The sequence below is a fragment of the Physeter macrocephalus genome, chromosome 6 (genome assembly GCF_002837175.3).
Source record: "Physeter macrocephalus isolate SW-GA chromosome 6, ASM283717v5, whole genome shotgun sequence".
Classification (NCBI taxonomy): Eukaryota; Metazoa; Chordata; class Mammalia; order Artiodactyla; family Physeteridae; genus Physeter; species Physeter macrocephalus.
This window is the reverse complement of record NC_041219.1, coordinates 93,343,717-93,369,313: the sequence shown is the minus strand read 5'-3', so window position 1 is coordinate 93,369,313 and position 25,597 is coordinate 93,343,717. Positions and strand designations below refer to the sequence as shown.

The 25,597-nt window shown below is 39.4% G+C and overlaps 1 protein-coding gene across 1 annotated transcript in view; it reads right to left on the bottom strand.

Moving 5' to 3' along the window:
- The window catches only part of NELL2 (neural EGFL like 2), a 391,071-nt gene extending 366,706 nt beyond the window's left edge, over positions 1 to 24,365 (bottom strand). The window contains exons 1-2 of the mRNA XM_024122905.1: positions 23,869 to 24,365; positions 23,299 to 23,427 (exon numbers count right to left, since the gene is read on the bottom strand). Of these exons, the coding sequence (XP_023978673.1) occupies positions 23,299 to 23,427; positions 23,869 to 23,923 (184 nt within the window). The 5' untranslated portion in view covers positions 23,924 to 24,365. The remainder of the gene's footprint in view (positions 1 to 23,298; positions 23,428 to 23,868) is intronic.
- Positions 24,366 to 25,597: the final 1,232 nt, after the last annotated feature.

Here is a 25,597-nt window from a genome sequence, read left to right as displayed (position 1 = left end):
GCCCCAGCGGCCACGGCGCACAGGCCCAGCCTCTCCACGGCATGTGGGATCTTCCTGGACCGGGGCATGAACCCGTGTCCCCTGCATCGGCAGGTGGACTCCCAACCACTGCGCCACCAGGGAAGCCCTATCACATTTTTTATAATTAATTTGCATTTGAATATAGCTGTTTTAGAATGTTGTATTAGTTTCTGCTGTACAGCAAAGTGAATCACCTACATATATATATATATATCCCCTCTTTATTGGATTTTCTTCCCATTTAGGTCACCACAGAGCACTGAGTAGAGTTCCCTGTGCTTTACAGTAGGTTCTCATTAGTTATCTATTTTATACATAGTAGTGTATATATATATCAATCCCATTCTCCCAATTCATCCCACTCCCCCTTCCCTCCCTGGTATCCATACACCCATTCTCTACATCTGTGTCTCTATTTCTGCTTTGAAAATAAGTTTTTATCTGTTTATCGTTTTTCTAGATTGCACATATAAGCGATATTATACAATATTTGTTTTTCTCTTTCTGACTTACTTCACTCTGTATGACAGTCTCTAGGTCTATCCATGTCTCTGCAAATTGCAAATTTCGTTCCTTTTACAGCTGAGTAGTATTCCATTGTATATGTGTACCACATCTTCTTTATCCATTCTTCTGTTGATGGACATTTAGGTTGCTTCCTTGTCCTGGCTATTGTAAAGAGTGCTGCAATGAACATTGGGGTGCATGTATCTTTTTGAATTATGCTTTTCTCCGGGTATATGCCCAGGAGTGGGATTGCTGGGTCATATGGTACTCTATTTTTAGTTTTTTAAGGAACCTCTATACTGTTCTCCACAGTGGCTGTATCAAGTTACATTTCCACCAACAGTGTAAGAGGGTTCACTTTTCCCCACACCCTCTCCAGCATTTATTGTTTGTGGATTTTTTGATGATGGCCATGCTGACTGGTGTGAGGTGATACCTCACTGTAGTACCATGTTTTTGGATTGGAAGAATCAACATTGTGAAAATGACTCTACTACCCAAAGCAATCTACAGATTCAATGCAATCCCTATCAAAGTACCAGTGGCATTTTTGACAGAACTAGAACAAAAAATTTCACAATTTGTATGGAAACACAAAAGACCCCGAATAGCCACAGCAATCTTGAGAAAGAAAAATAGAGCTGGAGAAATCAGGCTCCCTGACCTCAAACTATACTACAAAGTTACAGTCATGAAGATAGTATAGTACTGGCACAAAAACAGAAATATAGATCAATGGAACAGGATAGAAAGCCCAGAGAGAAACCCACGCACCTATGGTCACATAATCTATGACAAAGGAGGCAAGAATATACAATGGAGCAAAGACAGCCTCTTCAGTAAGTGGTGCTGGGAAAACTGGACAGCTACATGGAAAATAATGAAATTAGAACACTCCCTAACACCATACACAAAAATAAACTTAGAATGTATTAAAGACCTAAATGTAAGGCCAGACACTATAAAACTCTTAGAGGAAAACATAGGGAGAACACTCTTTGACGTAAATCACAGCAAGATCTTTTTTGACCCGTCTCCTAGAGTAATGAAAATAAAAACAGAAATAAACAAATGGGACCTAATTAAACTTAAAACCTTTTGCACAGCAAAGGAAACCATAAATAAGATGAAAAGACAACCCTCAGAATGGGAGAAAATATTTACAAATGAGGCAACTGACAAGGGATTAATCTCCAAAATATACAAATAGCTCATGCAGCTCAATATCAAAAAAACAAACAACCCAATCAAAAAATAAGCTGTTAAATTTAAATAAAAATTTAAATGCTCAGTTCCTCATTCACACTAGCCACATTTCAAGTGTGCAATACCACACATAGCTAACGGTTACCATATTGGACATTGCCACACATTACACCTTTCTATTGGACAACTCCAATTTAGAAAGCAAGCTGGGGACAGAAACAGTCCTTAAGGTAAAAGCTACATTTTAAATTCAATGGAAACTTGGCATTCTGAGGCAAAGGCAATGGCCCAATACTAAGGATTAAGATTTGGAACCTTGTGAACCAGAGATTTTTCATAAACACACATCACACACACACACACACACACACACACACACACACACACGCACGCACGTACACAACCCTAAAGCAAAAACTAGAGGTCAATCAGTCTTATTTCAGTTCACATGAGAGTCACCCCAAAGATCTTGTAACAGCGAATTCAATTTGCCTCCATTTCCAAGGAAAGTTTTTGAGCCAAGATGTATTTTTCTTTGCCTGGTTATTCTCTATTTACGTCAAGGATTTAATCCTGAAGGCTTTTAAAATTCAAGGCTTTAGATTAGAAAATGGCTTGAGCTCCATGCTAAGGCAGTGCTGATTCTGGACCTATAAAAATGCTACTATAATAAAAATGGAGTTGGAACATTTACACCAAGAGCACTAATAACCGTATGGACTAATGATTGGAGTGGATCCACTGAAGTCACTGACTTGGCCATGTACATGGTTTAAGGGCATTTAAGAGACAACTTATAGGCCAGATGTCTATAAAAGTGCTCTCATAGCATCTGTGGTTTGTTAGGCAAGTATATATTTAGAGATTATTGACCCCCAAAGACCACAAAAGTTCCTTTGGAGCCATCACAGTTAATGATGCATTTATCTTAAGGGAAAATTCCGGCACTGCCAGGCAGTCTACGGTGTCAGCATCAACATGGACAGTCTGCTTTTATGAAGATTATTAATGCCACAGATGGGGATGGCTTCTTTAGTGCCACTGTGGTCTAATCATACCAAACCCCGCTAAGAGAGTCCTCAGTTTATGGATCACTAGCAATATTGATCAGCACAGCTCCTCTGGAAGCATTATCATTTATCATGTTGATATTACTCCTGCTGCCATCTATTGTATTTTAAGTTGCCACAATAGTAGAATAGCCTGGGTTCCAGGTGAAAAACTAATCTAATTTTACTTACATACTCTCCCCTTTCAGACAATGTGCCAAAGCATTATGACATTTTATTGTAAGCAATGGAACCCACTGAAGGTGATCAATGCAAAATAAATCCTAAAACATATTTTTTCTGGTTTTTCTCAGGCCAATAACTTTTAAATTCTCTAAATGATCTTTCCATTTCCATTTGAACTCTATATGTATGATATATACAGATGTTACTTGGGATTTTTCAGTTACACCACTTTCCAGAATTAAAAACAATCCATCTCTCTCTCACGGCATTCTGACATCTCACAAACAATAATGTTCTGAAGCCAGTATCAGCCACAGGTCTTTGGAAAGTGGCTTTTTAATCTCAGGATATCTTGTAGGGACATAGAGAGAGCAGCTGATTATCACCAGGCAAAGTTTTCCCCCATACTACATAATGCCAGATACCAGAAGTCAGAATATTATGTAACAGTCTGTGCTTCTAACAGCTTCAGGCAAGCCAGAACAGAAAAAAAAAACCACAGTAATGGCTAGAGACTCAGCTGTACAGTCACCACCATCACCAATATTACTATTGGCAGGGCAGTTAGTGACCCCATGCCAAGCTCACTGGTACAGTAAGGATGCAAACAGGGTTAAGAATGGAATATGTAAATCATCATTCTTATAAAGTAAGTGCATTGGATTGTTATCTTATTCATTTATGTATTTTACTTCTATTCATCCTCTCTTCCAAACTAAGGTGCATGTTCCTGAAGCACTATAATCATATATCCTATTACTATTTACTGTTTAACTCCACTGAGACTAATATAGTAGATTTAACACAGTGGACTTATTTCTATTTATGTGTAACAGGGATAATATTTTATAAATTATTAATATGCCTTTCTGAATGCATTCACCTTAACTAGCCTAAGCATCCTTCTGCCTAGGAGGAAAATTTTGCCTCAGTACAGACGGAATGCAAAGAAAAAAAGCCTAAGTAATATTCAACTTCTGTAATTCAAAAATAGGATTTTGCAGAAAGACTACAGCCTTGCGAGCCTGCTACTATCTCCAGAGAGGGTTCTGTAAATTTCTCAAGTCCTTCCTTGTACATACCAAGAGCCAAGCTTCTAGAACACAGCTCTTAGAGATGCCTAGTAGTGTACTAACGATACCCCTTCCACCAGCGTAAACTCAGAAGTGCAATGGGCTAAGGAGGAAGGATGTCTTGAGATTTACCTTTCCCAAGGTCTGGTTCGGGACCTTGCCAGAGAAAAGACCAGAGAAACAGTGAGGTGGCTTTAACAAAGAGCGATGCAGAGGGGTCAGCCACCCAGACTAGGGTCAAGTGGGAGTTAGAGCCAGACCTCGTGAGGCTCTAGAGCATCAGCAGGACAAAGATAAGGCAGTCAGCCAGGTGATACCACTGGCTCTGACCGAGTGCACAAGTACAAAAGCCAGTGTACAGGTAACAACAGCCACAGACTTGAGCCACAACTGCCACCACAAGTAGCAACAGGTGGGCATGGGACATCACCCTAGAGAGCAGCAGAGAGATGGACATCAACACACACAAACACACACACACACACACACACACCCTGCAGATAGTGGAACCCAAGGATAAGCCTCCCAAAGATCTCAAGTCTTTCCTCTGGGTATGAGGTCACCAAAGCCATATCCTCCTTATGAACCATCCTCATTGTAGAAAAAAGCAGAAGGCACAAACTGTCTGAGACTGGGGTTTTTTAATCAACAGACTGATCACGCCTTCTCACCTGAAAAGAGCTCAGGTTTAAGCAGCGGTCACTGGACAAAAATCATTTAATAAGAATCTATTTCAATAGTTCTTTAAGGCAGGGATTACAAACCCCCCAACTGGCCCATCCATTTCCAGACACATAAATTTGAATTTGAACAGCTTTAAGTGAAACTTGAACTTTCCATTTAGCTATTGACCTCGCTACTTATAATCTCATAGCTGGTTCAGTGAGCTTATTTACGTTCCTTACCCTGACCATGTAAGCAATAATTTTGTGATGGTCTGCTTTAAAAATTCTAAGATGATATAGGTCTGTTTCTTTCTGCTGAATTTACATGTTGGTAAGAAGGAACTCACAAATTAAGAAGCTTTTAAAATTAGACGAACATCAGATTTCTTGGACAGGACACAAAATGCACAAACCATAGAAGAAAAAAATGATATATTGGACTTCATCAAAAGTAAATATCCCTGTTCATCAAAGGACTCCTTTAAGAAAATGAATAAACAAGCCACAACTGGGAGAAAATATTCACGAGGTATATATCTGATAAATAACTCATATCTACAATATATTGGGTTGGCCGAAAAGTCTGTTTGGGTTTTTACATAAGATCTTATGGAAAAACCCGAACGAACTTTTTGGCCAATCCAATACGAAGAAATTCTATGAGAACCAACAATAAAAAGATTTTTATTTTAAATGGACAGAACAATTGAGCAGGTATTTCACAAAAAGAAATAACTGAATAGCATATTATGCTATAGCAGGAAAATGCAAATTAAATCCAAAATGAGATACCTGTTCATACCCACAAAACTGGCTAAAATCAAAGACTACAAAAACAAAGTTGGTAAGGATGTGGAGCATTTCTATAGGAGCACAGAGTGATACAAAACAGTATCAAAACAACCAACAAAAACAACAACAGATACAAAACAACCACTTTGAAGAACTGATTGGCAGTTTCTTAAGAAGTTAAATATACATATACACAGCAACTTCTAACCTAGATATTTACCCAAGAGAAATAAAGCATATTATTCACATAGCCAAAAACTAGAAAAATACCAAATGTTTATCAACAGGAAAATAATCAAATTGTGGTACATTCATACAATGGAATAAACTCAGCAATGAAAAGAAACGCATTACTGGTACATACAACATGGAGAAAACTCAAAAACATTGTGTTAAGTGAAAGAAGCCAGACGCAAAAGAATACTTACTGCATTATTCCAAAATATAACAGGGAGATCAGCTCGGTGCTTTGTGTCCACCCAGAGGGGTGGGATAGAGAGGGTGGGAGGGAGACGCAAGAGGGAGGAGATATAGGGATATATGTATATGTATAGCTGATTCACTTTGTTATAAAGCAGAAACTAACACACCATTGTAAAGCAATTATACTCCAATAAAGATTTTTTTAAAAAAAAAGAAAGCACAATAAAAAACAAAACAAAACAAAAATTACACATGGCACTTAACATATGTTACATTTAATTAGAGCATGAGGCTTCTCTCATGAAAGAAAGAGGGTATCGATACAAAGTCGTAATTTTTTCTTCTGTAAAAAATTAATATCCGAGGTGTACACGAAAACAATGGAGTACAGCTCATTGAATAAAGCAAATTTATGAAACAAGTTTCTCACAGTTGTTGCAAAATTTACCAACTTGAAGTATATGATAAACAGTAATAAAATGAATAATTTGAAATGATAGGGACTTGCAGCATAGGCCTGGCAACACCATTAAATGGAGCCCATAGGGACTGTATAAACCTTTGGCAACAATGACAACAATGTAGATGTTAATGAGAGAGAACAGTCAAAGAGACCAGGAAGGAGAAAGTGCAATTGAGGAAGAAAGTGGTGAATCCAGATGAAGGGATTAGATGAAACAGACAAATAGGATTTTGCTCTTGGGGGTTATCCGGAGGCTCTGGGAGCCTAATAATCTTACATACAGTATGCTTAAAATACCTATATTGTAGGTACATATTTATATAATTATGAATAAAATTTGGCTAGAATGCTATCCATATTGTATTAATCAAGTAATTCATCATTCCCTTTTTTGTTCAAAGAATTAGCAAGAGAACCGTAAACAGTTATTGTTTATAATAGAAATACCTTAATCCATCTGGTCAGCACACTACTGTCTTGGAAGGATCTGACTGGGTTAGTCTGACAAACTCACACACCCACCACCATAAATCAAGAGGAGTAAAGAATCGACATTCATAAATAAATATTAATGGTAAACTTCAGGAAAAATTTGGCAAGGGATTTCGTAAAGTCATTTCTATGCATTTTCTGTCAGAAAAATACTGAAACATTAAATGGACTAAAACTCCAGACAAGTCCAAATTTGGGTTTTTTTGCTTATGATTGCATGTCAATAACAATATATGTACGTATTAAAAAAAGATAACCAACCACTGCTAGTTCATGGTAATACTAAACAGAATGATATAAAGTCAATATTATCTTTTTTTCAGTCTTTTTTAGCATCCTGCTAAATCTTCACTTTCACCAGCAATTTGTTTATTTACTGCTATAGCTACAGACAGAATTCAACTATAGCTCCAAAGATATAGTGCTTTCAAAATCAAAATGCAAAAAAGCTTCACGGGTCTATCTGGAGGACAGAATAGTGGCTAACACTTGTTATAAACCCCATTCCTCCTACAGAGGGAGGATGCGCCATGTGCAAAATGGCCTATTTCAGTTCCAAATGTTGGCAGCAATCTGTACCAGTGAGACCCAATTCCAGAGCCAGCAGTACCCAGGTCTTTTCACGCATCACATACTGACAGCTGAATCTGCTTGCGGTGTCTTATGCCATACCGTGTTCTTCCTCAATACCTACAATGCCACAAAGACGGATTTTGTCCTTCAGAAACATTTGATCTTTGCTTTGAAAGTGCACTCCGTTCTACTTTCTCTAATTAAAAATAAGTCTCTCTGCAGCAAGAATGTAGAACATTCAGTCCACACTTCCCATCGTCCTCTCTCATATTTTTATAGATTTATTTTACGAGTTCTCTCCATTTAATCCACTAAAATATAAATGTATTCACTGTCCAATGGTCATCAATATCAACAGAGCATTGGATTTATTATTTTTCCTTGAATAGAGAGCTTGTACCTGAAATTCTACATCTCAGTTTAATGATTTGAACATTTCCTTCTGTGCAGTCATATCCCAACATACACTGTTGGAAAAAAAATAACAAATTATATTCTCCTTACTTACTTCTTCTACTAAGATAGTGTGGAAAGAAAACGAAGCCTCCGCGACTTCCCTGGTGGCGCAGTGGTTAAGAATCCACCTGCCAATGCAGGGAACACGGGTTCGAGCCCTGGTCCGGGACGATCCCACACGCGGTGGAGCAACTGAGACAGAGAGCCACAACTACTGAAGCCCGTGTGCCTAGAGCCTGTGCTGTGCAACAAGAGAAGCCACCACAATGAGAAGCCCGCCCACCACAACGAAAAATAGCGCCCACTTACCACAACTAGAGAAAAGCCCGGGTGCAGTAATGAAGACCCAACGCAGCCGTACATAAATAAATTTATAAAAATTTTTAAAAAGAAAGAAAACGAAGCCTCCGATATCTCCCGTAGTACATATTTGTTGCATGGTTATATAACAACTTAAGAAAGTCTAAAAAGAGGTAGTTCTGCATTTGCACCTCTATTCTGTTTTCTTCCCATGAGAGAAAAGCTTTGTTACACACAGATGGCTACAGTTTAAACATTCCCTCTAGTTTCTTCATGACAGCTAGGATAGTGCTTACTTAAAAGCAGGCCTTTTCTTGTCTGATGCCTGTGTAATTAACATCAGTCCCGGAAAGTTTCAGAAATAAGACTGAGCCTGCAACTTTCCACAGGCTATCTAGCCTTTCCCCAACGTCACCCTCTGACTTTATTAATTTGCTGACCAAAATAACAAAAAGTAATCATCCATTAAATAGGTGGGTTCTCCCCACTGGACACTTTCCTGCCTGGTCAATAATTCACAGAGTGAACACTCATTTTTTTTCCATTAGTCTCTGAAACATGTTCTAATTTGGAAGTGTGTTATCAAAGAACAATTTAAATTATGCTATTGTCACCGGAAATGCAACTCAATTATTAAAAAGTAGACCCAAAGCAGCAAAAGGATGAAATGTACTATGAGATAATTTGTTGTAGAGAGGTATCTATGATAAGGCTAATGAAAATTTTGCAGCAACTTGAAAAAAATTGACCTCTGCATCAGTCAGTGTTTCAAGGTGAGTAGCAGTAAATACACGTTTATTCTGAGTTCTTTTCTTTCCCTTTATAGGCCTGATTTCTTGCAAATTCCCATACTGCAACTTCACATTCCAACTCAAGTGCTTATATCCAATTCATTTCAACCTCAAAGAATTCTTAATTTTAACCCATAATAGCCTATGAAAAGTATAATTTAAAACAATGTCCTGTCTCTTCAGGATTACTGTTTATCACAGAAATTAGTGATGAACTTCAGGAAGAATTTGGTAAGGGTTATGGTAAAAGCAACTCAGATTTGAGTTTGAAATGTTAAAAGTCCAATTAAAATGGCTTCCAACTTCTGACCCTCGAATTTTAAGTTAAAGAAATTTGGCAAAGTCATGTCCACATGTTTTCTTTCAGAATAGTAATGAAACATGAAGTGTCCTAAAACCTCAGACAAGCCCAAGTTGGATTCTTCGGTCTCAAATTTGGATGCAACAATCCCACCTCTGAGACATCTTAAAGCAAATCTCCCCTTTACTTGGGGTATGATGTTTCCTCTCCTGTAGTGAAAAATCTCCTTGTTTTCATTTGAAAGGCAAAAACAGAAAGCCTAGAGTCACAGTGCTTTTCTAAGATGTTTGAATTAAATTATCTATTAAGTATCCTATAAAAATTCAGTCTGAACATCAGGGGATAGGAAGTATTAACAGAAGCAAAGTATTTACATTTCAACTGAACTTTTGAAAATGTCTCAGAAGGAAGAACAAACATGAATGATGGTAACATAAAATAAGCTGCCTCTCAGGAGTACTCAAACACTTTAAACAAATCTGTATTTATAGTATAATTAGCAATTTGATGAAATGTAGTAAGAATACACCAAAGTATATCGGTGAACATGTCCTCCTCCAAAATCGACAGGCTCTCAGGAAACATCCAGGTTCAACATTCAGTTACTAGGAGCACTGCCTCTCATTGGTAGCATGCAGCAACCTTCTTATGTGTCTTTTTTTTTTAACAATCTGTTAGTCTCCAGGAAGAACTCTGCTCAGTTACAAGTATATGTCAACACACACAACTCATAGTGAGGATGTTCAGCTACCAATTACTGCCGGAAATTTAAATGAGTTCTAAAAATATAGGTTATATTCTGCTCTAAAATACTTAATCTATTTGGCACTTTTTCTGGGACATTTAATGGTCCATCAGTACAATGTGTTAGACTCCAAGAACATAGAATTAGACATACTGTTTGCCTAGGGGATTCTCCATTTAAATAGACAAGCAAAATAGATTAAACGCTAAAACACCAGTGAATGGAAGAAATAAAGTGGATCACTACCATTAAGAAGGAATATTCATATGACACAAATGAACCTATCTACGACACAGAAACAGACTCACAGGCATAGAGAACAGACTTGTGGTTGCCGGGAGGCATGGGGGTGGAGGGAGGGATGGATTGGGAGTTTGAGGTTAGCACACACAAACTATTATATATAGAATGGATAAACCACAAGGTCCTACTGTGGAACACAGGGAACTATATTCAATATCCTGTGATAAACCATAATGGAAAAGAATATAAAAAAGAATGCTCATATATATATAACCGAATCACTTTGCTGTACAGCAGAATTAACACAGCATTGTAAATCAACTATATTTCAATTTTTTAAAAGAAGAAATATTTATAAATCAGATACAAAATGCACAGCGCAGTAGTAAATGACAGGATATCTCAGTAGCAAACTTCAGAGTACTAGAACTTCAAGATGCTTTTTAAAAGGGAACTGTTTTGAAGAGAGTCAAGGATTGTCAGACAGATGAAAAAGAAGATGTCCTGGACACCCGTGGTTACAATAAAAAGTTAATTAAAAGGGAAAAGATAGTAATTTACTTTCAGCTGGAACTAAAGTAATCTTAGAAATCATTTAGTCTAATCCCCACCCCACACACATTGAAACATCTTCCCTGAAATAGGTCATTTAATCTCTATTTGAGTATTATTAGAAGTATGTTTATTGGATGGATGGATGGACGGATGGATGGATGGATGGACAAAATATTGCTTAAAATAAGCCTCTTAATTTTTGAATTTATTTGTTGAAAATGCTTTTCTTTCATTGACTCAAAAATTTCCTCTTCCTAACTTTCTTTGCAGATCCTAGTTTTGCCCTCTATAACAGTTCTGCCCAGTAGAAGAAGTTTGAGAGCCACAAATGTGAGTCACATAAATAATTTTAAGTTTCTATTAGCCACATTTCAAAATAAAGGAACGGGTGATTGTGATTTTAATTTTAATAATGTATCTATTTGACCAAATATATCCAAAATATTATCACAACATATAATCAACATGAAAATATTGAGATCTCACATTCTTTTTTTAGACGGTCTTCAGAACGCCATGTGTATTTTAATACTTACACTGCATCTCAGTTTGTACGAGGCACATTTCAAGTACTCAAGAGCCACATGTGGCCAGTGGCTGCTATATTGGACGGCTTAGTTCTAGACAATGGTTCACAAATTTGGCTGAACATCAAAATCACAGGAAGATTTTTCAAAATATAGATTCCTAGGATTCACCCCCAGAAATACAAACTTAGTTAGTTTAGGAAGGCCAGAGAGTATTTTTAACAAGGCAGTCAATTAACCAAGGATCATCAGGCTGACATTTGGGCATTACTGCTCTAGAACAACACAAAATAAACCTAAGCCCTCCCGTACATGACTGTCCTTCAAATATCTAAAATATAGGGTCATATCTCCAGTGTCGTTTATTCTCCAGGCTAAAAATTCCAAGCTCTTTCAACTGTTCCTCATCTGACATGGTTTCCAAACCTTTCAATTCTCCGGTTGCTGTCCTCTGGATACACTCCAGTTTGTTTGCTTGATTTGCAATAGTGGAAAAGTACCATAGCATAGATAATCCAAATCAATCCTATCTGCCTTGGAAATCTTTCTTAGTACGTTCATATGAATATGAGTGTCTCTGCTAAATGGTGAATTCACAATACTTCAAACTGAAATTTTAAACTCTCATCGTCAACAAGTGTTCACAATGTCCAGGTTCTTCACCATGCTGCTGTTTCCTCTGTGGCACACTTCATTTTGGGATACAGAAGAGCTCTCTCAGAATAATTCAGAGACTAAGTTAAGCAGAACTACCCTTTTTCAATGCCTCTCAACCCTCTTACCTTTTCTTATGACTGAAGAAGAATGTAGGTGTTTTGATTTAGTACAAGAGTTCTTCAGCCTTCTTTAAAGTTACATAAAAATAAAATATAATAATGTCACCAAAAAAATCAGATTTGTCATGACTAAATGGACTCAATTCAACATTACAAATATTCACTTACTGATGGTTTACTGAGCATATTATATGTGCCACCACAATAGGCCAGGAGGCCACAAGGAACGAGGCAGAGTCCCAAGCCTCAAGGAGATCGCAATCTAGTTAGCAAGACAAGTAGATTCATGTGACAAATATTTATAGAGTTCTTACTATATGCTAGACACTTGGGTGATATATTAGTTAATAAAACATCCAAGAAGCCCTGCTCTTATGGAGCTTACTCTCCAGAGGGAAGAAAGAGAATAAACAATTCAAATGATAAATAAGTGCATTACATAGCATGTTAGATGGTAAATGTTATGGAAATTAATAGATCAGAATAAAGGGTATCAAGAATACTTGTGGGGTAAAAGACAAGTTGAAATGTTACTCAGTGGTCAGGGTAGGCCTCATTAACAAACTGATATTTGAGAAAACATCTGAAGAAAGTTAGTGAGAAAACATGTAGATATCTGGGAGAGTAGGATTCCAGGCAGAACAAAGAGCCAGTGCAGGGCTTCTCTGGTGGTGTAGTGGTTGACAGTCTGCCTGCCGATGCAGGGGACACGGGTTCGTGCTCCGGTCCGGGAGGATCCCTCATGCCGCAGAGCAGCTGGGCCCGTGAGCCATGGCCGCTGAGCCTGCGCGTCCGGAGCCTGTGCTCCGCAACGGGAGAGGCCACAGCAGTGAGAGGCCCATGTACTGCAAAAAAAAAAAAAAAAAAAAAAACAATAGCCAGTGCAAAGGCCCTGAGTCAAGAGAGTGCCAGGCCTATTTAAGGAACAGGAAGAAGGCCAGTAGAGTTAAAGCCAAGAGCAAGGCAGAGAGCAGCAAATTAGGCCAGAAGGTAATGCGGTGGGGTGGCAGTGTTCATGTAGGTCTTTGTAGGGCATAATAAGAACTTTATTTTTGACTTTGAGTGAAATGGGGAACCACTGAATGTTTGGGGCAAAGCAGTCACATGATGTGAATTATGTTTTGCAAAGATCACTCTGACAAGTATGTTGAGAACAAACTGGAGGGGAGCAAGAGGGTAAACAGGAAGACTGCTTAGGAGGTTACTGCAATAATCCAGGCAAAAGATGATGATGGTGTGGATCGGGGAAGTAGCAGCAAGGAAAATAAAAGTGGTCAGAGTTTTTAGGTTAAAAAGAAAACCCTAGCTATAATACAGTGAGGTGGTTGTTTCAGTAAAGAAAGCTTAGAGAACACAGAAGAAGAAACAACAATTCTACCAAGGAAAGAGTAGTATCTTAGGTGAGTCCTGAATAATATGTAAAAGTTCACCAGGAAAAAGAAAGAGGAAAAACAATGCAGAGAAGGAACTGGCACAGAGTTGTTGGTGGCCAGGAAAAGTATATGGCATGATCCTTTCCCTGGGGAACTTATAGTCTCAACAGAGAGACAAGACAGTACATCACTTAAGACCAGAGTCCCAGGTGCCACTGGAATGAAAATTGGTGGAGGGACTATGAAGAGAAACAATCATGCCAGCAAGATATTCAAGAAAAGCCAAAGATGTAGCAGGAAATGTAGGGAAAGTGACTCTGATTCATAAAGGACCCAAAGGACCACCCCAAAGGTTCTGTCAACATTACCCTGGCCCCTAAACCACCATTCAAGCTTCCCTGGAATCTTATCCTCTACCACCAACTCCCACCAACAGACCAAGCTGGTACCTTGCCAAGGAAAGCCAAGGTGACCCAGACAGAGCCAGGGAAAACAACTGTGTTGTTTTTCAGAACTTCTAACACTTCTCCCCACAATACATGACTCAAAATCTAAGCTAAACCTTTAATACACTTAAAAAGTAATGTGTGTTGGGGTGACTGTAGAGGAACTATGTACTGAATCTTCTTTTGCTGGTTTTTCTCTATGCCCCCCCACTTCTGAACAGTGGTACAACAAGGCAGATTTTACCCCTTCCTCTCCAAACTGACCATTTGTTCTCATTTCTCTCTACCCAAAACCGCATGTCCTCTTCTCCCAAGTAAAGTCCAAACCACAAAAATCGAACAGGAGATGCTTCAGGGCCAGTTTTTCCCCCACTCCACTCTACCTTCACCTTCATCCCTGCATCACATGAAAGTCACCTTAGGTTAGCTCCTCCACAAAATCCAGCATTTCTACCAGGGAGCCCCTAAAACAATCCAAGGGAGCTTGATCTGCTGCTAAGCTAATTACAAATAAAAACAATATTTGACGTGTACTGAATGTTTAGTAAATGCCATACACAGTTTTATTCATATAATCTACACATCAACTCTAAGAAATAGTACTGTCATTATCTCAATTGAAGCAGAGATACGTTAAATAACAAGTTCAAGTTCGCACTAGTGAACAAAGGAACCAAGATTTGAACCCAAGATATCTAGCTCTGGAGTCCATGTTCCTAATTACTACTGCACATCAATTTGAACTTGGAATTGTCTCCATCATTTCTTCCCTTTGTCTAGACAGGTAGAGTGTGACCTTCCAAGCACTGGTTTGTCGTCCTCATTCTAAATCTTCTCTTTGAAGGGAGAGACACCTTGTTGTCTGGGTTCCCCATCCCTTCCGCAGAATGAAGACTGTCAGGAGGGTTGCCATCAAGAACAACTCAGCAAATACTTGTCCAAGGGCCCATGTCCAGTTCCTGGCAGCAGCCCTAATGGGAAAGGGAAGAGCTGTGCTCCACTTTTCTTCCCATCTATTCTCTCCCTAATTCTTCTTAATTACAGTGGTTTATATCTGAGTTTCAACAAATGTGAAGCAAAAGTTACCATAACAAAAATTAGCCCCTAAAAAATGAGTTTCCACATGACTGGCATCTCTCTTCAATGTCAATTCTAAACTAAAACTAGCAAAAGATGAAAAGTTTCATAAAATTGATAAAAACAATGTCAGAGGAATGCTCAAATGACACACAAAGGCACTAACTTATGATGATCTGATTTAGGTAGATAAATTTTTAACATGAAAAATAAAAATTTGACCAAAATGATAAATACCTCAAAATAAATGATTTCTTATTAAAAGGTTAAGAGACAGTCCTCAGATATTTTTGCAAAAGTAAGCAAACAAAAAACCCCAACACTTGATTTTATTTACTTGTTCTTATAATTGGCTAATAGTTAAATGATTACCTACATTTTGTCAAATGTAGACTAGGACAAATGATTTTCATAGTTTCTAGCTTCTTTAAGATAAAGTCCCAAATTTACTTTTTCACTATTTACAATTAAATTTTGGTTTCTGCTTTACCTCATGTAATAACTTATGTAGACATCTTCTTTCCTCCATTATACTGTATGTCCTATCCCTATACATAATAGCAGTGCAATCAATATTTGTTAAATTGAATTAAAGTAAAATCAACAGGAGACATCACACCATAAGGCCTTAATATCTAATACCAAAGTTACCAGTTAGCATATGGACAATAATTATCTGAATTATGGATAGATAATGACAAGGACTCAAAAAAGGATAGATGTCTGCAAGAACGGGATCTGGGACCAGCATGAGGTGAATGAGCTAGTGGGAGATGGAATAAAGCCACAGAAAGGCTCTTCACTTCAGTTATTATCCAGGGTGCACTTTAGCCATGACATTCGAGATCATTCACCAGTCAGAGCCTGTCAAGACTGCTCCAGCTCCTCCCAAATCAAACCTAGTTGGCATCCTACAGATACCCCTGGCACTTTTGATAGAGAACTCTAGTAATTCTTGCCCTTGTCCATAGTTCTGACTACCATACTGACTGGGTGCCAAACACCATGCTAAGTGCTATCCATTCTACTTCCAAAATATGCATGCTTTCTAATTTTCCCCCTTAACCTCTGGATGAACCTTTTGGGGGAAGAAGGGGTGCAGTTTTGAAAAAGAAGCACAATTGAAAAAACCCACAACTTGGTTTTACTCTGTTTGTCCTCAGAATGTTCTCAGAATGATGGAGAGAATCCCTTAAAGACTCATCATTTAGTATGAAGACTGAATTTACACTTAAAAAACTTTTAAGTCCCAAATGACTAAGATAACTTTAACTGGCTAGTTCAAGTTTCCAACCACTGAACAAATTTATTCTCATGCCTAGTAGAAGGAGGGCTCAAAAGAAAGTTTAATTCAGTTACAAAATAAATGAACATTAACGTTTAACATATACATCAGTTTCCTATCGCTGCCGTAGCAAATCACCACAAACTTAATGGCTAAATCAATGCAAATTTATGATCTCGCAGTTCTAGAGGTTCAGAAGTCCAAAATGAATCCCACTGGGCTAAAATCAAGGTGTCTGTGAGGCTGAGCTCCTCCTGGAGGTTCTAGGGGAAAATCCATTTCCTCACTTTTTACAGCTTCTAGAAGCTGCCCACATTCCTTGGCTCAAGACCACCTTCCAAGTGCAAAGTCAGCAAGGATCAATCAAGTCTTTCTCACGTTACATTACATTGACACTGACTCTTCTACCTCCCTCCTCCATATTTAAAGGAGTGCCATGGACATGGTCCTGGGTACATGGCCCTGTGGGCACCCCCCAAGTGATTCCATGAGGTCCACCCAAATAATCCCAAATAATCTCCATATTTTAAAGTCCACTGATTAGCAACCTTAATTCCTTCAGCAACTTTAATCCCCCCTTAGCCCGTAACATAACATATTTACAGTTTCTTAGGATTCAGTATGTGGACAGTTGGAGGACCATTATCCAGCCTACCATAATCTGTCCATCAGCAAGATTTATAACCATCCCACAGGCAAAACACATTTATTCTATCCCAAAGTTCCCCAAAGTCTCAACCCATTAGAATATCAACCCAAAGTTTAAAATCTGGTCTAAATCTTATCAATTCAAAAGCCCTAAATCTCATCATCTAAATCAGGTATAAATGAGACTGGGTATTATCCGTCCTGGGACACAACTTCTCTCATCTGTGAACCTGTAAAACTCAAGAAACAAGTTAACTGCTCCCAAAATAAAATGGTGGGATAGAAATAGGATAACAGTTATAGACATCCACAATTCAAAAAGGGAGAAAATGGAAGTTAAAAAAATTAGACACAGATCCATGCAATTTTGAAATCCAGCCAGGTAAACTGCATTTGGTTTTAAGATCTGCGAATAATCCTCTGTGATTCTTGGCTCCACCCTCTAGGCTCTAAGCTCTGTCTTCTGGGCTCTCAGCTCTGCCCATGAAAGGTGGCACATGTTTGCAGCTGAGTAGTTTAACCAGCCTGTTTCTTGCTTATAGAATTTTGGGGACCCAACAACCTTCTTTCATTACATCTTCTCACTTGCCCTTTCAGGTTAAGCCAGGAGTGTTATTGCTGGTATGGTTTTCTCAAGAACCTTGTGGGTCTCCCACATGCATCATAGAGATTTACTCCATTAAACAACAGGTTTAAACAACAGGTTCCTCCACATATATTTCCTGGATAAATCCATCTCTATTACAGGTTTCCACTGAGATGTCTGAGGGAATACATGAGTCACAGGTTCAATTTCTTCAAAGTGCCCTCTATGTGACTGAACACTCTGACCTTACTTCTAAGGCACTAGCAAAAGGTTTTTAGGCCACACTATCGGCTTTCTCTCCCGAGGAGGCTTTCCTGCCAGTGAATCTCCTAATTTTAGCATATTTTGCAATGTGGATATGTTAAGAATTTCTCAAATATCAAGTTCTGGTTCCTTTTTGCCTAACAGTTCTCTCAATCTATCTCTCTCCTTTCACATTTTACTATAAGCAGCAAGAAAAAGCCAGGCTGCACCTTTAAAACTTTGCATATATATCACCTCAGCTACACATCTAAACTCATGTTTACAAGTTTTGCTTTCTACATAACTGCAGGGCAGAATTCAGCTAAGCTTTCTGCCACTGTATAACAAGGATATCCTTTCCTCTAGTTTCCAATAACATGTTCCTGATTTTCTATCTGAGCCTTCACTAGCATTGCCTTTAATGTCCATATTTCTACAAATAGTCTGTTCATGACAGTTTAGGTATTCTCAAAGGTGATTTGGGTTTTCTTTACCATGTTCCATCTTCTTCTGAATCTTCACTAGTAGAATCGCCAATGTCCATTTCTACTAAGTCTATTCAAGGCAATCTAGCCTTTTTTATCATGTTCCTCAAAATTCTTCCAGCTTATGCCTAATTTCAAAGCCACTTCCACAGTTTTAGGTATTTCTTACAGCATCCCCACTTCCATGAATCAAAATCTGTATTAGTTTCCTATTGCTGCTGTAACAAATCACCACACACATAGTGGCTTAAATCAACACAAACTTATTATCTCACATCTCTGGAGGTCAGAAGTTCAAATTGTATCTCACTGGGCTAAAATCAAGGTGTCAGCTATGCTGTGTTCCTTCTGGACACACTAAATGAAAATCTGTTTTCTTGCTTTTCTAAATTCTGGAGACTGCCCACATTCTTTGGTCGTGGCCCACTTTTATCTTCAAAGCCAGCAATGGCAGGTCTAGTCGTAATTCTCTGCATCACTCTGACACTGACTCTTCTATATTTCTCTTCCAGATTTAAAGAACTTTTGTGATTACATGAGGCCTACCCAGATCATCCAAGATTTGCAACCTTAATTCCCCCTTGACATGTAACACAACATATTCTCCGTTCCTAGGCTTAGGACATGAACATCTTTGAGGGACTATTATTCTGCCCACCACAGTATATCTTGTATAATGATAAATTTTCAATTCTTCTGTATAAATATGATCTACGGTGTAAACTGATCTGTGCTTTCTTTGTTTGCTTCATTTCATATCATAACACTTATATTTCCACTACTCTGGATTTCTTCCATTTCCTCAAGTGCACCATGCTCATTTCAGGTCAGGATCTTTGCTCATGCTATTTCCTTTGCCTGTGTTACTCTTCCTTTCTGAATCCCCACAGCTCCTCTTCCCCAGACTACTCTTATTTACCCTTTGGCTATCAGCTTAAATGACTCTCCTTCAAAGACAGTTTCCTTGATCCTGTGACTCCCTAAACAAGAATGTAGATTCCCATTACATCCTTAGTTTCTCTTCATATCATTTATCTTAATAGTGATTAAATTATTATCTGCGTAATTGTTTGTTTAATGACTATTTTTAAGGCACTATGAAAGTAAAGTTCTAACTTCATTTGTTATTGGCCTAACACCTAGCAGAATAGGTGCACAAAAAAATTCTTCATAACATTAATTTTATAATTTAGGGCACTGAAGCTCACAGAAATTAAGTAACTTCACCATAGAAACACAACTAATGAAATTCCACTTGGGTCTAACTGGTTTCAAAGCCCATCTCTTCAAAGCCCACAGTCGTTGTGTTATTCTATTCTAATGCGGCATCAAAATGACCATTGTCTCTAAGTCCACAGATACTCTCTGATCTTCATACTGAAGAAAAGTACTCACTGCCACCTCACTTTCCTTAATGCAGTTACCGTTGCCTAGTCAAGCCAATGACTCACCACCAAATGCCCAATTTCATTCCTGTTTTCAAATACTGGCATAAGGTAGACTTGTGAACCTTTTTTTTCCTTTAAAAATCTTAAAGCTCTTTAAAAATAATTACTAAATATTTATTTCCCAATGACCAACTCAGGGAGAAAAAGATATGCTTTGATTTTATCTACTTCTCTCGTGGGGATTAGTGACATTATAAAATCTGTGAACACCTTAGAAGAAAGTTTATTAAACCAACAGAGGAAACTATCTAGTTTGGGAACCTGGCCAGACAAAATGTTAAAACCAAAGATCTGAAAATCATGTTAGAAAGTTCTAGAACTATGCTTCTGTATTCTCTCATTCTTGGTGCCTCATGTACAAAGAGGAAAGATTATTATAATCATTATCTTGAAGAATATTCCCTAGACTTTAAACAAGGTTGGTAGAATTCTAATTTTAATTGCACTAGCCCTTAACATTTCAGAATTCTTTACCACCTTTCATAGGTCTTTTGACTGTCAGCACCTGGTCTTCTATTTTTTAAAACCATAAGTGTATTTTTGTGGCTATCAGACAGATTGCAGCTAGAAATACATGGAAGATCTTGATATAGATTCCAAACTGTTGCCTGGTCACTTTTTTCTTTTGAAAAGTATAATTGGCACAGATCAAAAGCCACATGTATCAAAAGATGATCTAATTTAGCATCTTATTACTTCAATTTCCAAAGCAACTATAAACCAAATTTCAACAACAACAAAACAATTTTAGTGATGCTATATATGACAAAAATCAGGTATGACTTTGAAATACATTTCTACTCGCTTTTATTATACATATGTAATAAATATAATAGTCATTAAGTAATAGTAGATTCTTAGTGCACAATAATTTACAAAAACTATTTAGTTTCTAAAAGTACTGAATTATAAGCATATTAAAAAACAATAAAGAGAAGAATGAACTAGCCAAATGGAGAAGCAACATTAAATGAGCAAAAATCACTGGGAAATTGTATGTTGAGATTTCTTTAATTTAAAGATAAGAGACAAAAGAAGATAGTTATAGAGATTTGATGGTTCAAAAAGCTCTTCCATCTATTTGGAACATATCTGATAGCACAAAGTAACTTATCTGAGAGGTTTATGTGAAATCTGAGAGCACCTCACAGGTTTGTAATGTGTTACTATTCCTGCTATGCCATTTTGAAGACTATACAAAAATATCCGCAGCACCCTCAATTCACTATAAAGCAAATCCATACAATCTTCAGAGGCTGAAAGCTTTTGTCTCTCTAAAATCCATGTAATCCCAGTGAAGCCCAGAACTGACTTCTTAAAAACAGTTTCCACATTCTAATAGCAGAGAAAAGACCTTTCCAAGGTAATGCAAAACTATCAAGCAGGGCCAAAGGTCTACCTGTTGTCAATTTTATAATCTAAATCTGAGAATAAGAGAAATCATTAGAGCATAATAAACACATCAGTAATACATGCCTACTGAGAACACAGCAGGTAGCAAATACTTGCTGATTGATTGGCTATATGAAATAAGGTGCATAATTTGGCAAGAAATAAAACTTTACATCTCCAAATCTCGTAAACTATATTTGTCAGGCATTTACTCTGTCTAAATATTGTGCTTGGTACCAACAAGGAAACAAAACAATTCATCAGTGTGCACTGATATGTAGTAAGTATGGACAATTCATTCAGAACACAATGCCTACCTTGAAGAACTGGCAATTTAAATAAAAATGAATACTAAACATTTCTTATAAAAATTTAACCAGGAAAAGATATTGGTGCCTTGAGACTATTTCCTAGAAATTGTCTAGCATCAGAACATAAAATGCACAGTCCTGAAGGTTTCTATTTGTGACAGCTCAGACGGTCTTCAGAGAAAGGCAAGAAGAACACCAATATAATTTAAAGGACCTTTGGAAATTTTAAGGGCACTTCAACGCCATTTGTTTATCAGGAGCTTTAGCTTCTGTAAAGCTTTCCAGTTAATCAAATTGGCAGCCCTGAAGTAATTGTGTTTCCAGCTCACAGGGATTGAAAAATCAGAGATTGAAAACAAAAGGACAAGAAGAAAAAGAGAAAAACAGAAGCTTAACTCTAATGACACTTTTATTCCGCTCTGTGAATTTTGCTGACAGTCTAAGTCTTATTTCCTTTATTAGATTTGGTCATTGTTTTTAAAGGAGTCAATATCCAAATCACACCCCCACTCCCCACCAAAAAAAAGAACTTTAAGTAAATAAAATATTATCACGAATATCCCTCACAATAAAAGCATTTAGTGGGCTCACCATAATTAAAACAGAAAATTGCATTTAATTGTAAGAGTAAACTTGCTTTAAATAAATGCAACACATGTCAATTTCCTCCTTTTCCAACTGTAAGCTTTGGTGTTACTGTCCATGGTGACACATACTGGCTATACCACGCAACAACACCACTACAGAAACACTCAAGTTTTATTTTATGCCTATTTCTTGGTGGCAAATTTGCTGAAGTGGTTTTATTTTGCATATCCAACTCTTTAGTAATTATGAGTTGCACTTTTTTTGAAGCCACAGCACCGAAATCACAAAAGAAAAACTGGGTGGGGTGGGGAGAAGATGCTTTAGTCAGTCCATCAAATATGTTAAACCAAATTCCATTTCTCTTTTGCCTTCATCTGTACTTTCCCATATGTGAAACTAGTCTTTCTGTATCTGTTTAGCTACCTTTTAGAAGCTCATGTTACAGCACCTTCCCACAAACCAAGCAATCTTCAAAAAGGTTGGTAAATCAAAGCTGAAGGATCCATGCATTGGAATTTGCTTTGACTACATAACAGACCTAAATATAAATTTAAATGTAGACACTTGTGCATAGCCAAAGTCCACTGACTTCAAAAAAAAAGTTTTAAAATCCTAAGTACACGATTAATGGTGAGACAAAGTATACTTTTGAATTAACATTTATTTGAAATATTTTCAAAATAATTTTTAAGAGAATATTATTTCCTTTTTCCTGTCATTGATGAAGAAGAATCATTATCTTTCAATGAGGAATCTTGTCTCAAATATAGTGTGTTTGTGACATACAGTAGTTAAAAAAAAACTATTGAAAGATACTAATTTTTCCACAAAGCTACCCACATAAAGAAATTCCACTGCAACTGGGCACCACTGTACCTGAAACTTTCAGAGAGCAGTGTCTTAACTAAGATTAAGCTACCCTATTCCCTACCTAAATCAATTTCACCCAAATGAGGCGTTTGTGTTATAATTCATTGTTACCCAGACTCCAAAATCAACCATCTGCCATCGGAGTTTCTGTACAGTAATGAAGGGACTATCCATTAGAACTGGCAAGGGTACAAAGTAAGAAAGAGGAGGGGGCGGGGGAAGAGAGAAAGCAAGCCACTTAAAAAGAGATGGAAGGTGTGTGTATTTCACACTGACCCCTCCACATCTCAGCTCAGATGTCATCCATGAGGCAAAACAGAAGTTAGGAAGAGCGGTCAGGCCAGCTTCTCCCGGGATTATCCGAACTGAAACCACACTGGGGACTGAGCACGCGCCTCTTACCTTGAAAAAGAAAGGCTTTCGTCCCATTATGTAGCCCGGGGACCTGGCGCACTCCGGTCGTGGACTCCCCAAGTCCTAACTCCGTTAAGACGTCAATCTGTTGGGAGGGGTCCACACCAAGCCCCCAGACTGGTGGGAGTCGGGGAGGGAGGAGGAAAGAAAGAAAAACCTCCATCAAAATATAAGTCTCTTCCTCCAAGGCAGCAAAGAACCGCGTCTTAGAGACAATATTGGAAACTGACAAGAGGCGACTCCCTCCGCTGCCTTACCTGAGATCAGCAATCAAGCTTTAAAGAGCAGAGCACCCAGTCCCATTTCCGTGACCTACTTTAAACCCCTCTCGGTGCAAAGTTCCCCTTGGCCCTCAAACCCTGGACTAGGGGTGTGACCCGCCCTGCTGTCTCCAAGACAAGCACAGAAAAAAAATCCAAATCCAAACCCACCCCCTACTCCAAGCTTCCCACTCCAGACCTACTTCAGGTGGAGGAAGAGCGAGGCGTCCTCAGGCAGCTCGGGCTGCCCCGAGGAGGGAGCCATCCCTTCTCCCGCCCCAGCTCTGAGGCCACTCACCTGCTCCGAGACCGAAGAGCAAACAGAATGTTCTCAGTAAGACCCGAGACTCCATGGTGTGGATCTGCTCAGTCCATCGTCTCCCTCTTTAAAAATAAAAATCGAAGAGGTTCTTGGAATCAAGCGGGAAAAATAGCGTTTGTCTTTCCTGCCGCTGCCTTGGATTTACTGATTAGTAAGAGGAGTACGATTTGGTAGCCTAAGAAAAAAAAGGGAGGACCCCCCAGGCGCGTGAAGAACTTAGACCCTCCAACGCGCACATCATTCCCACACGCAGAACCCAGGCGGCGGGGCGCGGGCTGGGAGGGGGCCCTGAGGGAGGGGTCGGACTCGCCGGGGGCTGCTCCGCCGGGGAATTAGCTCCGGAGCCGATTCAAAGCAGCCGAAGGCACGCACACCCGGAGGAACGGAGGCCGCCCCAAGAAAGCCGGGGCTGGGGCGGCCCCGCACCCGCCTGTCTTCCCCCCCGCCCGAACCTGTTGTAAAGGCAGAGACAATGGAGAGAGCGCTCGGAGACGCGCAGAAGAGAGACGGCTCCTCGGAGAGGGAGGGGCGGGCCGGGAGGCGGGGAGAGAAGGAGAAGGGAGGGAGCCCGAGGGCGAGGCCCGCGCCCCGTGTCCCTCTCCCGCACGGGCTCCTCGGTCTCCAAGCCCCGTCTAGCGAGCCCCGGAGCCGTTGCAGCCTCCGCCCTCCTTCTCCCTCTCTCGCTGACCCCGGCAACACCAACCTCCTTCGGGATCGAAAGATTCTATTTCAAGGTGCTAAGTTGATGGGCGGTCTTTGCTCTCACCCCGAGATTTCGGGCGCCTGTCTAGAAAGACGGAGAGAGAAAGGACCACCCAATCGCAGAAGGCGAGGCTAGAAGGAGACGCACTCGCCCGCCCTTTAGGCAAAGGAGGGAAGCCTGCATACAGTCTCGCAACCTCGGGGACTAGAGAGGGGACTCCCTCTCGGGGGGTTGCGGAGGAAGACTGCTAAGGCAAAGTAGACTCCCGTGGTGGGGCTGGAAGTAGAGAGAAACTGACGGAGACGGGTGGCGAGCCTGGGAAGCCCTGGGAGCTCTGCGGGAGAGGTTCCCTAGCCGGGGCGGGGCGCTGGAGAGCTTCCCCCGCGCGGAGAGCGCGGAGAGCGCAGGGGAGAACTTAGCCAGGAACTGCTGGACAGCTCCGGGACCTCGCGCGCCCCCTGCCAAACACAGCGCCCAGACCCGGGCTCTGGTTCTCCAGGACAGCAGGAGGCAAGGCCAACAGAGTCAGCGTGCCTGCCCATCCCGAAAAGAAGAGATAAAAGATGATGATAGATAGATAGATGATAGATAGATAGGTAGATAGATAGATGATCGATAGATAATGACACACACGGGCGATGGGGTTGAGGGGCAGAGAAACGAGCAGAAGACGACTACGGAGCCTAGGCAAGAGAGAAGAGCCACCCCATCGTTGACCACACTCATGCAGGCTCTACCCACCCTTCACCATATGCACCGAAACCATAACAGTGAGGTCATTTTTTTTTGTAGTTTTTTTAACATCTTTATTGGAGTATAATTACTTTACAATGGTGTGTTAGTTTCTACTTTATAACAAAGCGAATCAGTTATACATATACATATGTTCCCATATCTCTTCCTTCTTGCGTCTCCCTTCCCCCCCACCCTCCCTATCCCACCCCTCTAGGTGGTCACAAAGCACCCAGCTCGCATCCCTCTGCTATGCAGCCGTAGTCCTCT